Genomic DNA, 16,956 nt, shown 5'->3' with positions numbered 1-16,956 from the left:
ACTTTGCCAGATAGCAAGGTGAGGCATCATACACCTCTCTTTTCGTTTGATGTTCGTATATCACATAACCTAGTTAGGCGTCTCCCGTTCGAAAGAGATACTGTTGGAAATATGCAAATTTTTACATATCTATAACCGTATCTGTTTCGAATTGTCCATGCTTTTTGGACAGCCCCCGAGGATGTTTAGCGGGTTTAGTTTCCATGGTCTACTCCGATCCGAGATAGAGTTTCGACAGCACTTCTCTGTTGTTCTCCGAATACACAATCTCCCTTCCGGGACGTGTATTTGGAGAACAACGGGGAGGTGCTGCCAAAATTCTATCTCGGATCGGAGTAGAGCATGGAAACTAAACTCACTACATATCCTCGGGTGGGATTAGGACCTATCTTTACCTAATAGACATTATAGGAACGTGTAGATGCAACGTGATTTTATATATTACTCGCTGATATGCTAGAGGATGGGTGACCGTGAGTGGATGTACACGGGCCGCTCTAGTCAGAATTCGTTGACTAATGAATGGATTGACAAGACGGATGCTTTCTTGGAATGGGCGTTTGCAATTGTCAAAGGAGCTAGATCGACTTGGTGTCCGTGTAGCAAATGTGGAAACATGCATCGGCAAACCAAGCTAGACATGGGCAAACATCTTGTGAAGAACGGATTTACGTCAGACTACACCAGGTGTATCTACCATGATGAAGCAGATCATGGGAGAGACGAATTCTTGAGACAACGCATCGAGGAATATGATGATGATGCCGGGGTGGGAGACATGTTAAATGACTACCATGAAGCACACTTCGATGAAGCAAGTAGGGAGGAGGACTAGAGGCTACCGCAAAGGCGTATTACGACATGTTGTCTGTGGCACAACAACCCCTTCACGGGCATACCAAGGTTTCTCAACTGGATGCCATTGCACGCCTAATGGACGTGAAGTCTCAGTTTACCTTGAGTCGAGACGCCTTCGTGGCAGTTTTTGGCAGCCTACTCCTGGAGGGTCACATCTTGCCAAAGAGCATGTATGAGGCACAAAAACTCTTTCGTGCACTTAAGATACAATACGAGTAGATACATGCTTGCCTAAAGGGATGCATCTTGTTTAGGAAAGAGTATGCGGAAGCAAAGTACTGTGTGAAGTGTGAGTCGTCTAGGTTCCTGGAGGTAGACTCTGGTGATGGTCAAAAGAAGCAGCTCACAATCCCCGTGAAGATCCTACGGTACCTTCCTTTCATATCGAGGATCCAACGGCTTTACATGACTGAAGAATCCATGAAATAGATGACATGGCACAAAAACGGACGTCGATACAATCCTGAGAAGCTGGTACACCCATCTGATGGTGAAGCCTGGACAAGGTTTGATGCGATTTATCGTGAGAAAGCTCTAGAGGCCCGTAATGTACGTGTTGTACTGGCAACAGATGGGTTCAATCCATATGGAATGGTGGCTGCCCCGTACACCTGTTGGCCCATGTTCATTATCCCCCTCAATCTCCCCCCTAGCGTCCTCTTTCAACGATAGAACATTTTTTTATCGTTGATAATTCCAGAACACCTGGGAAATAATATGAGTGTATACATGGAGCCTTTGATTGATGATTTGGTCCATGCTTGGGAGGAAGGGGTATGGACATACGACCGAGCTACAAAGACAAACTTCAAGATGCATGTTTGGTACCAGTACTCCCTGCATGACTTACTGACATATGGGATTTTCTGCGGCTGGTGTGTTCATGGGAAGTTCCCGTGCCCAGTGTGCAAGGCTTCTTTGAAGTTCATTTGGTTGATGAAGGGTGGCAAGTATTCTTCATTCGACAAACATTAACAATTCCTCCCTCCGGACCATCCATTCAGACGAGACATCAAGAGCTTTACGAAAGATGTCATAGTTGAAGACCCCGCACCGCAGATGATGTCAGGAGCCGCAGTTCGTTCTCAGTTAGACGCTCTCGAGGTCAATAATCAAGAAGGTGGTTTTGTGGGACATGGCGAGCAACATGCCTGGACTCAGAAGTCGTGCTTGTGGAACCTCCCCTATTTTGATAACCTTCTTCTCCCACATAATATTGATGTAATGCACACTGAAAAGAATATCGCCGAGGCAATTTTTGGTACAATCATGGACATTCCTGACAAGATAAAGGATAACGTTAAGGCTAGAGTGGATCAAGCGAGGTTATGCAACAGGCCAAAGCTAGACATGGCGCCTCCAAGAGCTGGAAAGTCGTGGAGAAAGCCTAGGGCTGATTTCGTTCTAACGAGGGCCCAAAGGAGGGAGGTACTACAATGGTTTCAAACGTTAATATTCTCTGATGGGTATGCAGCGAATCTGAAGAGGGGAGTGAACTTGGCTACTATGCAAATCAACGGGCTCAAGAGTCATGATTACCATATATGGCTTGAGCACCTACTTCTGGTGATGGTTCGAGGATATGTCCCTGAGCATGTCTGGCAGGTGCTAGCGGAGTTGAGCAATTTCTTCCGCCAGCTTTGTGCCAAAGAGTTATCTCATACCGTGGTTGCAGAAATGGAAAGAATGGCGTCTGTGTTGCTCTGTAAGTTGGAGAAGATCTTTCCACCCGGCTTCTTTAATCTGATGCAGCATATGATTCTGCACCTCCCTTATGAAGCACGAATGGGGGGCCTATGCAGGGCCGTTGGTGCTATTCAATTGAGAGATGTCAAAAGGTTCTTCGAATTAAATGTAAAAATAAATACAAAATTGAAGCATCCATTGTAGAGGCATATATTCTAGAGGAGGTGTCAAACTTCACAACAAAATACTATGTCAACAACCTTCCTAGTGTGCATAATCCACCATCTCGTTACAATGCCGATGAAGATGAATCGAGCCTTAGCATTTTTTGAGGGCAACTCGGAAGTCCAAGTGGTGCGACCCACAAGACCTTGAAACATGAAGAATGACGCATTATCATGTTGTATGTGTTGACCAACCTATCCAAGGTGGAGCCATACATGTTGTAAGTTCTCAACAAACTTGTTCTCAAGTAGTCGCTTTTCTGTGTCCAGCTCCCATGTTTATTGTTGGTACAGGGAATTTCATCGTCAATTCTGGCGTAAATCAAGGAAACCTACCCCGCACGAAAGTGGTACCCTTCTCAAAGAGGGTGCGGGAAATGGAAAGCCCGATTTCATTTTTTTGGTTCAAGCAGAAGGTACAGTCTAATTTAGCTCGTACTTAGTTTGATATTACAAGTTGCTCGTACATGCAAATAATAAAATGCACCACCCTGCTTGAACTTGCAAGGCCAAACCGAAGCGTCTATGAATGTCGAGTTGAGACAGGTTGCCGATGGTTGTGCCTATAAAGTCAGGTCGTTTACCGGTTATGACGTCAATGGATATCGCTTTCACACAACAAGGCACAAGCAGAGTCGGCCCAATCGAAGAACCACAAATACCGGAGTTTTTACGCCAGGCTTTGATGGGGTCGAGTACTATGGAATAATTGAAGAAATATACGAACTAACTTTTCATGGTTGCAAACCTCTTAATCCAGTCATATTCAAATGTCATTGGTTTGATCCAGATGTTGTGAGACGCACCCCTAATCTTGGGCTAGTCGAAATTCGACAATCATCCGTCTTACCAGGAGACGACGTCTATATTGTGGCTCAACAGGCCACACAAGTTTATTATTTGTCATACACGTGCCAAACCGACAGCCGTCTTAAGGGTTGGGATGTTGTGTACAAGGTATCGCCACACGGTAAACTACCTATACCAAACAATGAAGATTATAATATAGACCCCAACACATATGACGGAGAGTTCTTCCAAGAAGATGGGCTTGAAGGGAGTTTTGTGATAGATTTAACCGAAGCGATCGGAATGGAAGTAGACAATGAAGGGGTTGCTGACGAGGACACTGGAGACGAGGTTCAGAATGTGAAGGACTTAGAACTACTTCAGCGATTACAATTAGGCAATGACAGTGATGACGACATTCTTCATTCGGAGCACGGGCATGATTATATCGACACGCGTGATAGTGATGATGAGACTTATGATCTAGCTAATCCCGATCATGACGATTATTTCTAATACATGTATGAGTCATACTAATTTATTTATTATTTATCATACCATGTTATTTTTAAAGTATGTTAAGTTAATTTTGCATATCTTTCTAAGTATGTTTTGTTTATCTGTGCTGATTGGTTTACTCTTTTTATTTGTAGGTAATTGAGCAATGGTGGGCGCTATGAGGAAGCTCGTAGTGATTTGCGAGAGAATCGCCACTGTAGGGAGGGGTTCTGGTTCTGGTTCTGGGTCAGGGTTAGGTTTAGCTTCAGCTTTAGGGAGGGGTCGAGGGAGGTGTCGAGGCAGGCCTCGAGGCAGGGGTGAAGGGGAGGAGGAGCAGGAGCAGAGGCAGAGGTAGAGGGGTCGAGGGAAGGGTAGGGCGAGGCCCCCGTCGCATGAACCTAACCCACAATGTCTGAGGAGGAGGAGGTACCTTCCGCACACGCCTTTGGTGAGGAGGAGGAGCAGGAGCAGGAGCAGGAGAAGGAGGGGGAGGAGGTAGGGGATGCCCAGTCCAAGATCTGGTTGCGAGGTCCCTCATCCCTCCCGAGGCGTCCGATACCTGAGCATAGACGCCTGCTGATTAAACCGACAGGGACCAGGTAAGTAACTTTAAATATTCGCAATAATTTTGATATGTTGAAAATTACAAAAGAAACTAATAATTTATATTAATCACTTGTGCAGGAGTTGGATTAAGCTCAGTGGGGGTGATCACAACCGCAAGGTCAACGACATCCTTGGCCTTTTGTGCAGGGAACACTTCCCTAGCTTGGTGGCGTATGCCAGACAGTAGCAGCCGGCCTACATGTGGGACCACTACGTCGCCGCCCCCGACGTCCCTGATCGTGATCGTAGGAGATTCACCAACATAGCGGAGCGGGTGAAGGGCGAGCTGTGGGTAAGTATTCCTCGCACTACATTGCTCAATACATCACCTTCACTGGACATTCTTGAAATAGTAACTTTATACATCACCTCTATATGCAGGACTTCTACAGATGCCAGGAGGGATTCGAGGCCAAGGCGAAGTCCATCTCTGAACAAGCCGCCAAGAAGCTCGTGAAGGACATGCACTATGAGGCGCGTGTCCAGGCCATCATTGAGTTCTACGCTCAATACAGAAGCATGAAGGTTAAAAAAGAGGAGGCAAGGACAATGAACCTGACCAAGGACCAATTCATGAGTGTAAGCAAAGAACGTTGATACTTACTTTATTTGAGATTAATTACACTTAATTTCTTTTTTCATAAGTCACATGCTTGATGATGTAGGTGCCTCCGTGGTGGTGCCGAGCGCATACCCGGTGCTGGGAAATGATGGTGGATGAGTGGTTGCAGCCCGGGTGGTTGGAGCACCACCTTGCTTGCCGGGAGCGGCGTTTGCAGATGCCAGGTGCATCAAACCATCAAGGCAGCCTGAGCCTTGATGAATATAGGGAAAAATGGGTATGCAACTTCATTTCTTTATTCTAACGCACAATTTTGCATAATTTCTAATCATTTTGCATTTTTGCCGTAGTCGTCATCACATGATGGCCAGCCTTGCTCCTAGCTCAAGGCATGGGTTCTGTCCAAAAAGGGCAAGACGACGGCCGACATCGACTTCAACCCGGAGGACCTGCCTGAGGCGTACAACCATCCAAGCATCCATAGCCGCGTCACCCAGTATACAACGATGGCAAGGGAGGTTCACGGGCCAGAGTTCGATCCGAGCTCCCAGGATATTGACGGAGAAATCGTGATGAGGGTGGAAGAAGGCAAGAAGCATGGTCGGTATTGGATTGGCGACAGCGTAATCGACACGACCTCTACTCCCACTCTCTCCCAGATCCGAGCAAGGAGCACGGACTCGAGCCCAGCGATACGCCCACGGCCGACCACTCCAGGTTATTTATCTTCCATTCATCATTCGTTGGTTCTTACGTACTTTAGCTTTGCATTGTAACATTGCGATAAAATATTTTAGGCCCAGGTGGAAGCAGAAAAGAAGCAACGGGAGGAGATGGAGGCAAGGGTGGAGCAGATGGTTCAGCAGAGGTTAGAGGCCGAGCGGCAGAGGATGGAGGAAGAAAATTGGATGAGGATGGACCAGATGTTCCAATACATGCAGAATTTTGCTTTGGGCATGGGTCAATCTTTGCCACCGCCACCGATGCTATTTCCTTCACGTCAGCCACACACAACTACTCCTATGAGTCACTTGACACATTAGATTGAATACTTTAACTTAGACAAGTTCCTTAGTTAGCTCAAATGATATCAATATTGTCTCACACATGTCTTCTCCTATGTGCAGAATCAATCGGCGGCTTTGAATACTCAACCACAAGACCCGGATCAGTCGCAGTGGTTCCAAGGGCCTCCTCCTCAGTGACTTGTGGATTATTTGTTTAAACTAGAACTTGTGGATTACTTTCTCGAATAAACTAGAACTTATTTGTGTGCCTGTGATGCTTAATATATGCCTGTGATGTAATATACATGCCTGTGATTTTTGTTGGAGATGGGTCCTTTATACGTAACAAAACAGTAAAAACATGGGGGGTTTGGACAGTTTGCCGAGTGTAACACTCGGCAAAGAGGTCCTTTACCGAGTGTTTTGGCTTTAACACTCGGCAAAGAGGCCAGTTTCTGTTTTTCTGGCAATTTTTTGCCGAGTGTGCAATGTTTGTCAAGTGTTAAAGTTAAAGCACTCGGCAAATAAGTAGATGCTTGCCGAGTGTATTGGCTTTAACACTCGGCAAATACGTAGATGTTTGCCGAGTGTCGGAGGCTTGGCACCTGGAAAAGTTGAAGATGTTTGTCGAGTGTCTTCCGTCTGACACTCGGCAAACTCTTCGTTACCGTGGACGCCGTTAACCCCCTTTTCGCCGAGGGTTTAACTTCGCCGAGTGTTTTTTTGACACTTGACAAACCCTTTGCCGAGTGCCCGATATTTGACACTCAGCAAACATCTGTTTGCCAGTGAAAAATTCGTCGAGTGCTAGTCGCCGAGTGTTACATTCGGCAAAGTCTTTGTCAAATATATTTTGGGCTTCACCGAGTGCCTGGGACACTCGGCAAAATCACTGTTTCCGTAGTGAACTACACCGATAGTAAGTAATCAAAACTGCCACCTTAATTTAATCCCTTTTCTCCAACTCTCGCACATGCGGTGCCGCAGGGACCACCGGACGAAGAGGTGGCAGCTTCCACCAGTGGGCGCGCGGCAGGCCGGGCCGACCCTCACAAGCCCTGACCTTCTCTCCACGGCACACACCATGGATCAGATCACAGGGCGGTAACGCCATGGAACACTGGACAGATCGAGCAGCTGCTCACGCTGGCTAATTAATGGGCGGATCTGATCTGGCTATAGTGCAGGAACACGAACTGAAGAATGAAGATGCTGGTACTATTAGAAGTTGGTAGCTTGTCGAAAAAAACTGGTAGAAGTTGGTACGAAAGGAACAAAAGACTGCGAGGTACCGAGTGAAAATGCTCGTTGCTTTTACTGCTCTCTCTCTCTCACTCCCGCTGCCTCTGCTCTGGTTGTATCATCTGTACTCTTTTCTCTCTGTGGCTACCTAGCGGCGTCTCTTTCGTCCCACTGCACGCGCCAGGCCCTCGTTTTCCTGCGCCACCGTCGCTTTCCAGCTCCAGCTTTACGCTTTCCGGCGGGCTCGCACGTCGTCGTCAACCGCTGGCCACCGGGGTCCATTCGTACCGGCCGGCGCCGAGCGGCAGCCCGCGTTCGACGTCGAAGTTGTACCTGTGTGGGACAAGAGAGCCCGAAATTAGCGCCCACGGCGGCACGCGCCCTGGTGTTGGGAGTTGGGACTCGGGAGTCTTGACGACGACCGCCATCGCCGGACGAAATGCGCGCACGAGGCAGCGGCGGACGACGGTGTGCAGTGAATTAATCCCACTTACTTGGCTGCGAAGCGTTCGGCCTGCGCCTTCTCCGCGGCCCCGAAGAACTCCTCGATCTCTCCTGTCGGTGGCATTCTTGCTCTTCTGCAAGCCACCGCGGTCGTTGTCGCGGTGGTGGCCAAAGCCGTCCGACCAAGGTGGCGCTTTGGGTCGTCGTCCGTGGCCTGACTCCACTCCTCGTCGCTGAGATCTACCGATGGCCGGCTCGACGGCGTAGTCTCCCTCCTGAATTACGAGAATTATTCATGGGGAAATAATAATCGTGAAAATAAAAGCGGCAAGGATGCTGAGTTCCCGGGAATTCAGGAGGAGCGCAGCACAGCTCACCTCTCGCGGCCGCACCCGGCCGAGTCGCTGACGACGCTCTCGACGTCGCACTTGCAGTCCTCGTGTGCCTGCAGTAAGACCAAGAAACCGCAATCAGAATGGATAATTCAGCGGTGCCATGTGTGAATTGTAAATTGTAAATGGCTAAGCTAGGGCTCCCGAGCCCACCCACCTCCTCCGCTTCGCCACCGCTCGTCTCCCTAGCCGGCGCCATTGCCAGGACGACGTCCACCGAAGACGCCGTGCTGGAGCACATCCCAGCGACCTCCACCACCGGCTCCCCGGAAGGTACAGACCGCTGTACCGCCACCGCAGGCAACGGCGGCACCGGACACTGCACGTCCCCCGCGGACATGAACAGCCTCCTGCTCCGCAGCTGCAGGTAGCAGCACCCTGGCGATGCCCCGCCGCCGTTCCCACGGACCGCCGCCTCGGCCTCGGCCTCCGCACGCGCTGTCGCCTGCTTCCTCGGCCTCTTCGGCGCCGGTGCCTCCGCCGCGGCCCCAGCAGCAGCCGCATTCGCGACGGCCGCGGAGCGGGCACGCGTCCTCACGCCGAGCTCCACGGCCGGCGTCCTCCCCACGCTGCGCTTCCTCATGTACTTCCCCATCCGGGACTCTGGGCAAAGCAAAGACCCTTCCTTGTCCCTTCCCTTCCCTTCCTCTCGCACACGGCGCACGCACGGGAAACGCACGCACAGGCCACCGCGCTGGTGGCCTCGGGCCTCATTTTTATCTTTCCAGCCACGGTCGACGGGAAGGTGGCCGCCTCCGCCCTCCGGTCAGAGGTGAGTTCCGGATCCGACGGCTGAGGAACGCCCGAGCCCCACGCGTCGTTACGCGGGGGCCCGCCCCGGCAGTTGAGACAGCGGACGGCGCAGGCCGGGGGGGGGGGGGGCTCTCTCTCTTCCCGTTCCGTGCCGTGCCGTGCCGTTTCCCGACGAAACAGAACGGCATGATTGCTGGATCGGACGGTTGGGCCTTTCGAATTTCGAATTCAGAGCTCTCGGCCGGCGTCAGGCAGATTGCAATTGCAAGCAAGGTGGCATACTGCCATGGGCGTGCGCTTCCGCATGGCGTACGTGACCGGCCGAGGGGCCAATGGCTAAAGTTAAAAACGGACCGAAAATCGCTCTACTGTTTTTATTTTCATATTTTTAGATGAAAACGGGAGCGGGAGCCGGACAGACAGGAACGAAAACGGTAGCGGGATAAACAGAAATACAAAAACAGATAAATACGATCGGAAAATAGACGAAAACGAACAATAAGCGGAAACTTAAGCCGAAACATGTATGCCGCATATGATAGCTCAAATACAGAGACCAAAGTGCAATATCAAATATCAAATATGCACTAATCACACATAAATATTAGTACAATATCAAATATCTATACATCACACAAATATGAACTATCCATACATCACATGAGACAAGAGACATGACACATCACGTGCTCATAAGTCACAAGTCACAAACAACATGTGTTCAACACAAATAAGCAAACAGCAATACATATGTGTTAACAAACAGAAATTGCAGTAGTCCACCAACACCCATACAACATGTTTATTTAATGGTTCACCAACAGTAGAGCGCACACATAGCACCACGGCACATCAGTTTTTCATAGGTCACCATCTTCATTCATTGCATCTAGAGCACTTTGCCCTTCTTCCTACAATTTTCAGCACATATATTCATGATTAATTGGAAATATAAGTTTATGTTATTGTCTTTAGCTATTACAGAACTGTTTCAGAAGCCAAGCTAAATACCTCGTCATCATCAGTAGTGGGGGACTAGTACTAACAGATACCGTCTCCGAATGTGACAGTTCATCTACAATTGTAGGAATGTATTTGGGATCTAAAAAATCAAAATAAAGACCACACAATATTGTACTTCAGAATGATCAGCTTGAAAAATAATATGTGACAATTAGATTGAAGAACTAAGTAAAATATTGCCTTTGCTTGCTGCATGTATTCAGTCCTTGGTGCAAATCAGTGCTTGTACCATCTCAGGATCTAGACGATTACAATGGGGATCAACAACTCGCCCAGCCCCACTAAATGCAGACTCAGAAGCTACTGTTGACACTTGTATTGCCATCATATCTCGAGCAATTTGTGCAAAAATTAGATATTTATTTGTATTGTTCTTCCAGTAAGCTAAAATATCAAATGGATTTTGCTTCAACAATGGCTCTGTCATGTATTTGTCTAATTCATTTACTTCATTTTTATCAGGCCCATAATCATCATATAAGAAACTCTCAAGTTCAGCATCTTGACTCTCATGATCTGTTGGGCTGACCAATTCATTTGCACTCACAACACCCTTTGTCTTTGACGATTCAGGTGTAGAGGTAGCATAAGACTTATATAAGTCCTTGAGAACACTAATAAATTCATCAAGTTAAATTTAAAAGTAGTCACCATAGAACTTTCTCATGTAATACTCTACAAGTTTGTGCTTATATCTGGGATCAAGGAAGCATGCTACAATAAGAGCAGTATTGGAAGAAGTCCAATATTTCTCAAATTTTTCACTCATAGATTTGGCCATTTCTCTAATAATCAAATTTGGACTATATGACAATTTATCTAGCAGCTCTTTTATCTCACAAAAACCTTTATAGAACAGATTTGTAGTTGGATATGAAGTACCGATAATAGTACAATAAGATCATAAAACTTTTTTAAGCACTGAGAAACTGTTACAACCATCTTCTATTTATCATCAGTAGGAGAAATTTACTTATACTTACTGTGATTTGCTGTCTTTAGCCTTAAGAAAGCAGGCTTGTAATGCAAGACATCCCTTAGCATCAAATATGTTGAGTTCCACCTGGTTGTAACATCAAGCTGAATGCTATTTGAAGTATCCAACCCACACTCTCTTGCACATTTTATGAGTTCCTCCCGTTGCAAGGGAGAACCATTTACAGTCAGTGCTAATGATTTCATCTTCCCAAGAGCTTTGTTAATAACAGCTAGCCCATCCCTAGCAACTAAGTTGAGAATGTGATATGCACATCTAACATGAAAAAACGCGCCATCACAAACCAAAGACGCATTACCATTCTCTATAAGGTTATCAATTAAATCAGTAACAACTACCAAGTTATTTGATGCATTGTCCAAAGTCAAGGCAAATAATTTCTTCTCAACAAACCACTTAACCATGACTTCAGTAAAAACCTCAGCCAACTTATGACCAATATGTCATCCCTCTACTTGAAAGAAAGTTGTTATTCTCTTCTGAATATGCCAATTATTATCTATCCAATGTATGGTGACACTCATATAAGACTTGTTTTGACATGATGTCCATATGTCCATGGTAGTACTAAAATGACATGTGACTGTTTTCAAATATGCATATAACTTCTCCTTCTCAGCTAGATATATATCCATTATTTCCTTTTCTAGCAGTGATTCTAGACTTCAATGGAAAGCTAGGCCGCAAAGACTTGACAAATTCAACAAAATAAGTCATACTCAACAATATTGAAAGGATACTCATGCAAGATTATTGCCAAATATTTTTTTTCACACTGGCCTCTTGATCATACCTGTAGGGTTGTATTGTTGTGACATCTTTCCCATTATCCTTTTCCGTCTTGAGTTGTAGCTGCCCCTTTACAATGCTATGTGATGACTTTAGATGGTTCCTGAATCCAGTAGTGTCATTGCTACACTCAGCTCTATACTTTATATTGCAATTTGGGAAGTTGCAAAAAACCCATATTAGCTGCTCATATTTCTTTCCATTCACCTCGACTACCACCTTTTTCTTGGTAAAATAGTTCCACACCTCTGATGTGCACTTTTTCTGCCTCTTCCCTTTACCGGGAGTAACTTCATCTGCCACTCTATCATCATCATCATCATCATCAACAACAACAACAACAACAATATCTACGGCACATTCAGCACCTTGCCCCTGTCTCTACGCGTCACTACCATCAATACCTGGTTGTTGTCCCCGTGTTTCTGCTGGTGTGCCAGTGCCACTATCAGTGCCAGTGCCACTACCACTAAGTGAAATTTCATGAGTACTCTTTGCTGCTGAAGATGAAGACCCAGACACAAGTGCCCCCTTACTAGCAACGTCACTTGCTTTCCTCTTGGACCCTATCAATTAGTTAAAATGCAACTTGTATTAATTTCTACTTCAAGTTTGCAACCGAGAACCTAGAGTAAAGACTACAAATCCAAGAACCTAGAGTCCGAGAGGAGGTTTACCTGAAACTGAAATAGATTTGCTCATGCTGCCTTTGACAGAGGGAGGTGGCACCGGCGGTTCTGGAAGACGAAGGTAGCTCGACAGGCTCAGGTGCTTTTCAGGTAGCATGGAGCCACCACATCAGCAAGACAGAGAGTCAGAGACAGCAGAGGGTCAAAGGGCACGGCGGAGTGCGAACGGGGAAGTGGTGATAGCCGGACTGGGGAGGCAGCGGCGGCATCGCCGCGCCAACGCCGAGGGGAGGCGAGTCGTGACTCTCGCGAGTCTGCGCTCTGCGGGTGCGGTGCGTGGAACGGGGGAGGGCGGCGGAGACGCGGAGTGCGGCTGGCTGGAGCTGGATAGCGATAGCCGATAGGATAGGGTTTGCGTATTTTGGGCAACATTGGGCTTCTAGGCTGTGTTGGGCTGCCTATCACGGATCGATGAAAAACAGGATGCAAAACGGGATATCCCGGTCAAAAACGGGATTCCGCAAATACGGACGAACAAACGCACCACCGTTTTTGGTCCCGCTCCTGTTTTACACCGTCCTATTTTTGGTCCCGTTTTCGTTCATAAGCCTGTTCGCTTAGTCGTAAACGATCGTAACTTTATAGCAAAAAAAAGTATTTTTCTCTCACACCAAACCAGCCAGCAATAGTATACGATCGTTTCAGCCCCAACCAAATAGACTCAAAATTTATCCGGTCTGTTTTCAACTTTACCCATGGCCCATAGCAAGCTCATGCACCGCGAGTAAATGCTGCCACGTGCATCCTCGCAACCGTGCGGCCTCGCCTAGCCGTTTGTTTCCGTGCCGTCTCGCGACGCGCTGACGACCAACGAGTGTGCTCGTGCGAGCCTTCGCTCTTCCGATTCCGCCCTCCGCCGCCGTACCCCAGCCGCGCGTGGCCGTGGCCCGTGGCTTGTGGTCGTGCGCATTACCGTTACAAAATTTTCGTCTGCCATTCCGGCCGGACACGGTACGAAGTAGGAACAAGAGTTGTTTTTATTTCTTCCGACATGCTTAAGGCCTCGATCGTTTAAGGTCATTCCTGTCAGGGATGATTCCTGAGGATGGCCGTCCTATACAAATTATATAAGGCCGTGTTCGTTTGAAGGGGAATGACTGCCGAGAAATAATCCAGGCCGGATTCATTATGTAATTTGAATAAACTTCAGTCAACATGAATGATTCCTGGCCCGAATTCGGTTGAACCGAACGAGCCCTAAGTGTTCCGGTCAGGAACGGTTTCAGGACGTCGTTATCTGGGAACGGAACGTGTCCTAAGTGCCCTAAGTGTTCTGATCAAGAAATTCAGCCCATCACATTTTACCGAAAGCTACTCATAGACGATAAGTAATCGACAATATTGGCTCTGTTAGCTTGAGCTACTTTTCAGCCATAGAATAATATTTCTCTCACAATATTTCAGTATAAACATCAGCATAAATCAAATTTGGCGTAAACGAACAGGACCAATGATCGTGCGACGACAGGAGTAGGTGGCTCGTGTCTCAAACGCTCGGAGCATGCATGTACCCGCACTGCACGTACTCACCTCGCGTCTTGTGCTGCGCCTAGAATCTAGATGCCTGGCTAGTGGGTAGTACACAGGCCGTTGTTGGGCTGCAAGGTGGCAGCAGGTGCGTGTCCGAGGCGACAACGCCGTCCGTCCGGCCACGTCTGCCTGGCGCGTAGCAGGGGCAGGGCAGAGGCCAGAGGCACGAGCGGGTCGCGCGCGTCCCGGTCCCGGTCCCGGCTCGCAGTTAACTCCGGTCGCTGCAGTGCATGTGCAGATCCAATGCAATGCAATCCAAGTGGAGCGCATGCGGACGTCCGACGCCCCCCGCGTCGTCGCCGTCGTCCTAGGACGAGAGCAAGAGGTTTTCGTGATTTGCTCCGACACCCGTACGTTGCTTGCGTGGCCCACTATACTACTCCTACATGCAACCATGCAGCAGACGGGTTGGGACGCTGCACACGCTGACATGGGTCATGTTCGGCACAACTTATTGCTGCTGTGGCTATAGGGCTAATTTGTTAGAAGAGGAAAAATATTTTTCTCGTAGCTGAAAAATAGGACTGATTCTGTCCGATAATGTCAAGCGAACATGGCCATTGTTGGGCTGCGTATGCGAAAGTGCGTGCACGTGACCGTATTGTCCGCGCGCCAACCGCATCAATGCTCGATCTAACAAATCCGGAAGAGTGTGACTTCTGGTAATCATCAAACACCTTGCTCGTGATCTCTTTATTCTCAAGCAAACTCCAAATGACTTCTGCGGCGAAGAAACTTCTATGCGCACGGGATATTCTACGTTAACGAAAGGTTCCTCGCCCTCAAGAGTGTCCTCAACTGACGGTGTACTGCCATTGTGAGGATTTAAAGTCGTTTAATTTCTTCAGGTGCTTGTCGCTGTCTTAATTTCTAGATATTTTGCCTTGAGTTAAATACATGGGTGGTCCATCAAATTACGCTCTAGTTTCACTTAGATCCATCAACTCTGAAAGCAGGTTTTTTGGTCCATAATCTTTGTTAGTGGCATATTCCTAGCCCATACCCTTTTATTTCAATTTTTTAACTGATGTGGTTGTCCATCGTGGCGTCCGGATTGGATTTGGCGGGAGAGCGTCGGCCGCCCAGTCCATGCTGCTGGCCTCGGGCAGTCCCAGCTTCTTGAGCACCTCCTGTAGCTCGGCGGCGGAGATGAAGCCGTTGTCGTCAACGTCGAAGACCTTGAACGCCTCCCGCATCTCCTGCTCGTCCTCCTCGCCGCCCTTGCCGTCGTCCGCCCCGGCGGCGGCGGTGGCGTCCTGCTGGTCCGCGAGCGCGCCGAAGAAGGCGTCCCCGAGCGTGCGGTGGAGCTTGTCGAAGTCCTCGAAGCGTAGGCCCGCGGCGCCGTCGGGCACGTAGGCGCCGACGGTGGTGGCCAGGCCGACGCGGTCGGCGTCCAGGCCCAGCGAGTCCAGCGCCTGCGCCAGCTCGTCCACCATGATCTCGCCATCCCCGTTGCGGTCGAACAGGTCGAACACGCGGCGGAGGCGCACCATGTTCAGGCTCCCGTTGCGGAGCCAGAACGACGCCGACGACGTCCCCTTCGCCAGCGCCGGTTTCACCACCGCCACCACGCCCTGGTTCGTGTCCATCCTTCAAGCTCGAGGTCGACCTCGGCGTACATATTCTCTCGCTCGCCCCTGCTGGTGTGCTTCAGCGGAGCCACGCTCTGGCTACCCTCTTCTCTCCTTTAATTTGTGTGGTGTCAAAATCGCTTCTTTTATTTCGGGAGGAGCGCGAGGACGGCGCTGGCTGTTTATAGCAGGGACAGGGACCAGCAAGGGGAGGCAGCAGGGGACGCCAGATGGAGGAGCAGCAGCCAGTCGCCCGCTGTTGCTGGCTTCGTCTACTGCCAGTGGCGGATCTAGGAAAAATTTTAAGGGGCTGAACAAAAGTGCGACAGCAACATACCTCCGACTGCTGCTCGATCTTAAGTCTAAGCTCCACCAACACGATAGAACTTTGCCTAAAAATTCATGGGGGCTCCAGGACTCCGATATTGGTAACCCCGCCCCCCCCCACCCCACCGTTGAATCCGCCACTGTCTGCTGCTGCTGCGGCGGCTTGGTTGGCCGGCGGAGCTCGTGGGCGAGCACGTAGGCGGCGAGCATGAGCGCCAGGACGAGGTCGCTGAGCCAGACGGCCGCGGCCACGCCCCGGATGCCCATCCTGCCGGAGAACGACACGGTGAGCGGGATGTGGAGCGCCAGCGCAGCGGCAAACAGCGTGGGCAGCGTCACCTCCTGTGCGCTGAGGTAGGCCTTGAGCGGGTTGAGCACGGAGGTGATGGCGAGCTCCGGGAGGAGGCAGAGCACGTAGGTCCTGGCCGTGTCCGCGATGTCGGGCTGCTGGCCGAACCGCAGCAGGACGGCGTCGATGCGTGTCCAGAGGAGCGCGATGGGTACGGAGGCGGCGAGGATCATGAGCGTGGCCCTGAGCAGTGTCCCGCGCAGTAGAGCGACGTTGCCGGTGCCGTGCGCCTGGCCGCAGATGGGCGCCATGGCGCCGCAGAGGCCACTGAGGTCGGCGAAGCCGGTGACGTTGGCGAAGCTGTAGCCGAGCGTGACGGCGGCCAGCTGGAGGTCGCCGAGGCGGCCCAGGAAGGCCATGGTGACAGCCTGCTTGTCAAACCAGGTGAGGTTCATGCCGTCGGCGTCGTTCCGGCTCCGCAACGGGAGCCTGAACGCGGTGCGCCTCCGCCGCGTGTTCGACCTGTTCGACTGCAATGGGGACGGCGAGATCACGGTGGACGAGCTGGCGTAGGCGCTGGACGCGCTGGGCCTGGACGCCGACCGCGCCGGCCTAGCCGCCACCGTCGGCGCCTACGTGCCCGACGGCACCGCGGGCCTCCGCTTCGAGGACTTCGACAA

General features: G+C 49.7%; 3 protein-coding genes across 3 annotated transcripts; all 3 read right to left on the bottom strand.

The window, feature by feature from the left end:
• Positions 1–7,396: 7,396 nt before the first annotated feature.
• Positions 7,397–9,007, bottom strand: LOC136529764 (cyclin-dependent kinase inhibitor 1-like). Its single transcript, XM_066522836.1, has 4 exons — positions 8,466–9,007; positions 8,294–8,361; positions 7,967–8,191; positions 7,397–7,805 (listed from the first exon to the last, which is right to left on the bottom strand). The coding sequence occupies exons 1-4, from the start codon at positions 8,901–8,903 to the stop codon at positions 7,730–7,732; spliced, it is 807 nt and encodes a 268-aa protein (XP_066378933.1). The 5' UTR covers positions 8,904–9,007; the 3' UTR covers positions 7,397–7,729.
• Positions 9,008–14,991: 5,984 nt separating this feature from the next.
• Positions 14,992–15,764, bottom strand: LOC136529237 (probable calcium-binding protein CML32). The gene has a single exon (XM_066522326.1). The coding sequence runs from the start codon at positions 15,676–15,678 to the stop codon at positions 15,097–15,099; it is 582 nt and encodes a 193-aa protein (XP_066378423.1). The 5' UTR covers positions 15,679–15,764; the 3' UTR covers positions 14,992–15,096.
• Positions 15,765–15,932: 168 nt separating this feature from the next.
• Positions 15,933–16,731, bottom strand: LOC136525795 (protein DETOXIFICATION 56-like). The gene is made up of 2 exons (XM_066518661.1): positions 16,114–16,731; positions 15,933–15,950 (listed from the first exon to the last, which is right to left on the bottom strand). The coding sequence occupies exons 1-2, from the start codon at positions 16,729–16,731 to the stop codon at positions 15,933–15,935; spliced, it is 636 nt and encodes a 211-aa protein (XP_066374758.1).
• Positions 16,732–16,956: the final 225 nt, after the last annotated feature.

The sequence above is a fragment of the Miscanthus floridulus genome, chromosome 19 (genome assembly GCF_019320115.1).
Source record: "Miscanthus floridulus cultivar M001 chromosome 19, ASM1932011v1, whole genome shotgun sequence".
Taxonomy (NCBI): Eukaryota; Viridiplantae; Streptophyta; class Magnoliopsida; order Poales; family Poaceae; genus Miscanthus; species Miscanthus floridulus.
Note: the sequence above shows the minus strand (reverse complement) of the source record. Positions and strands in the feature narration are given on the sequence as shown.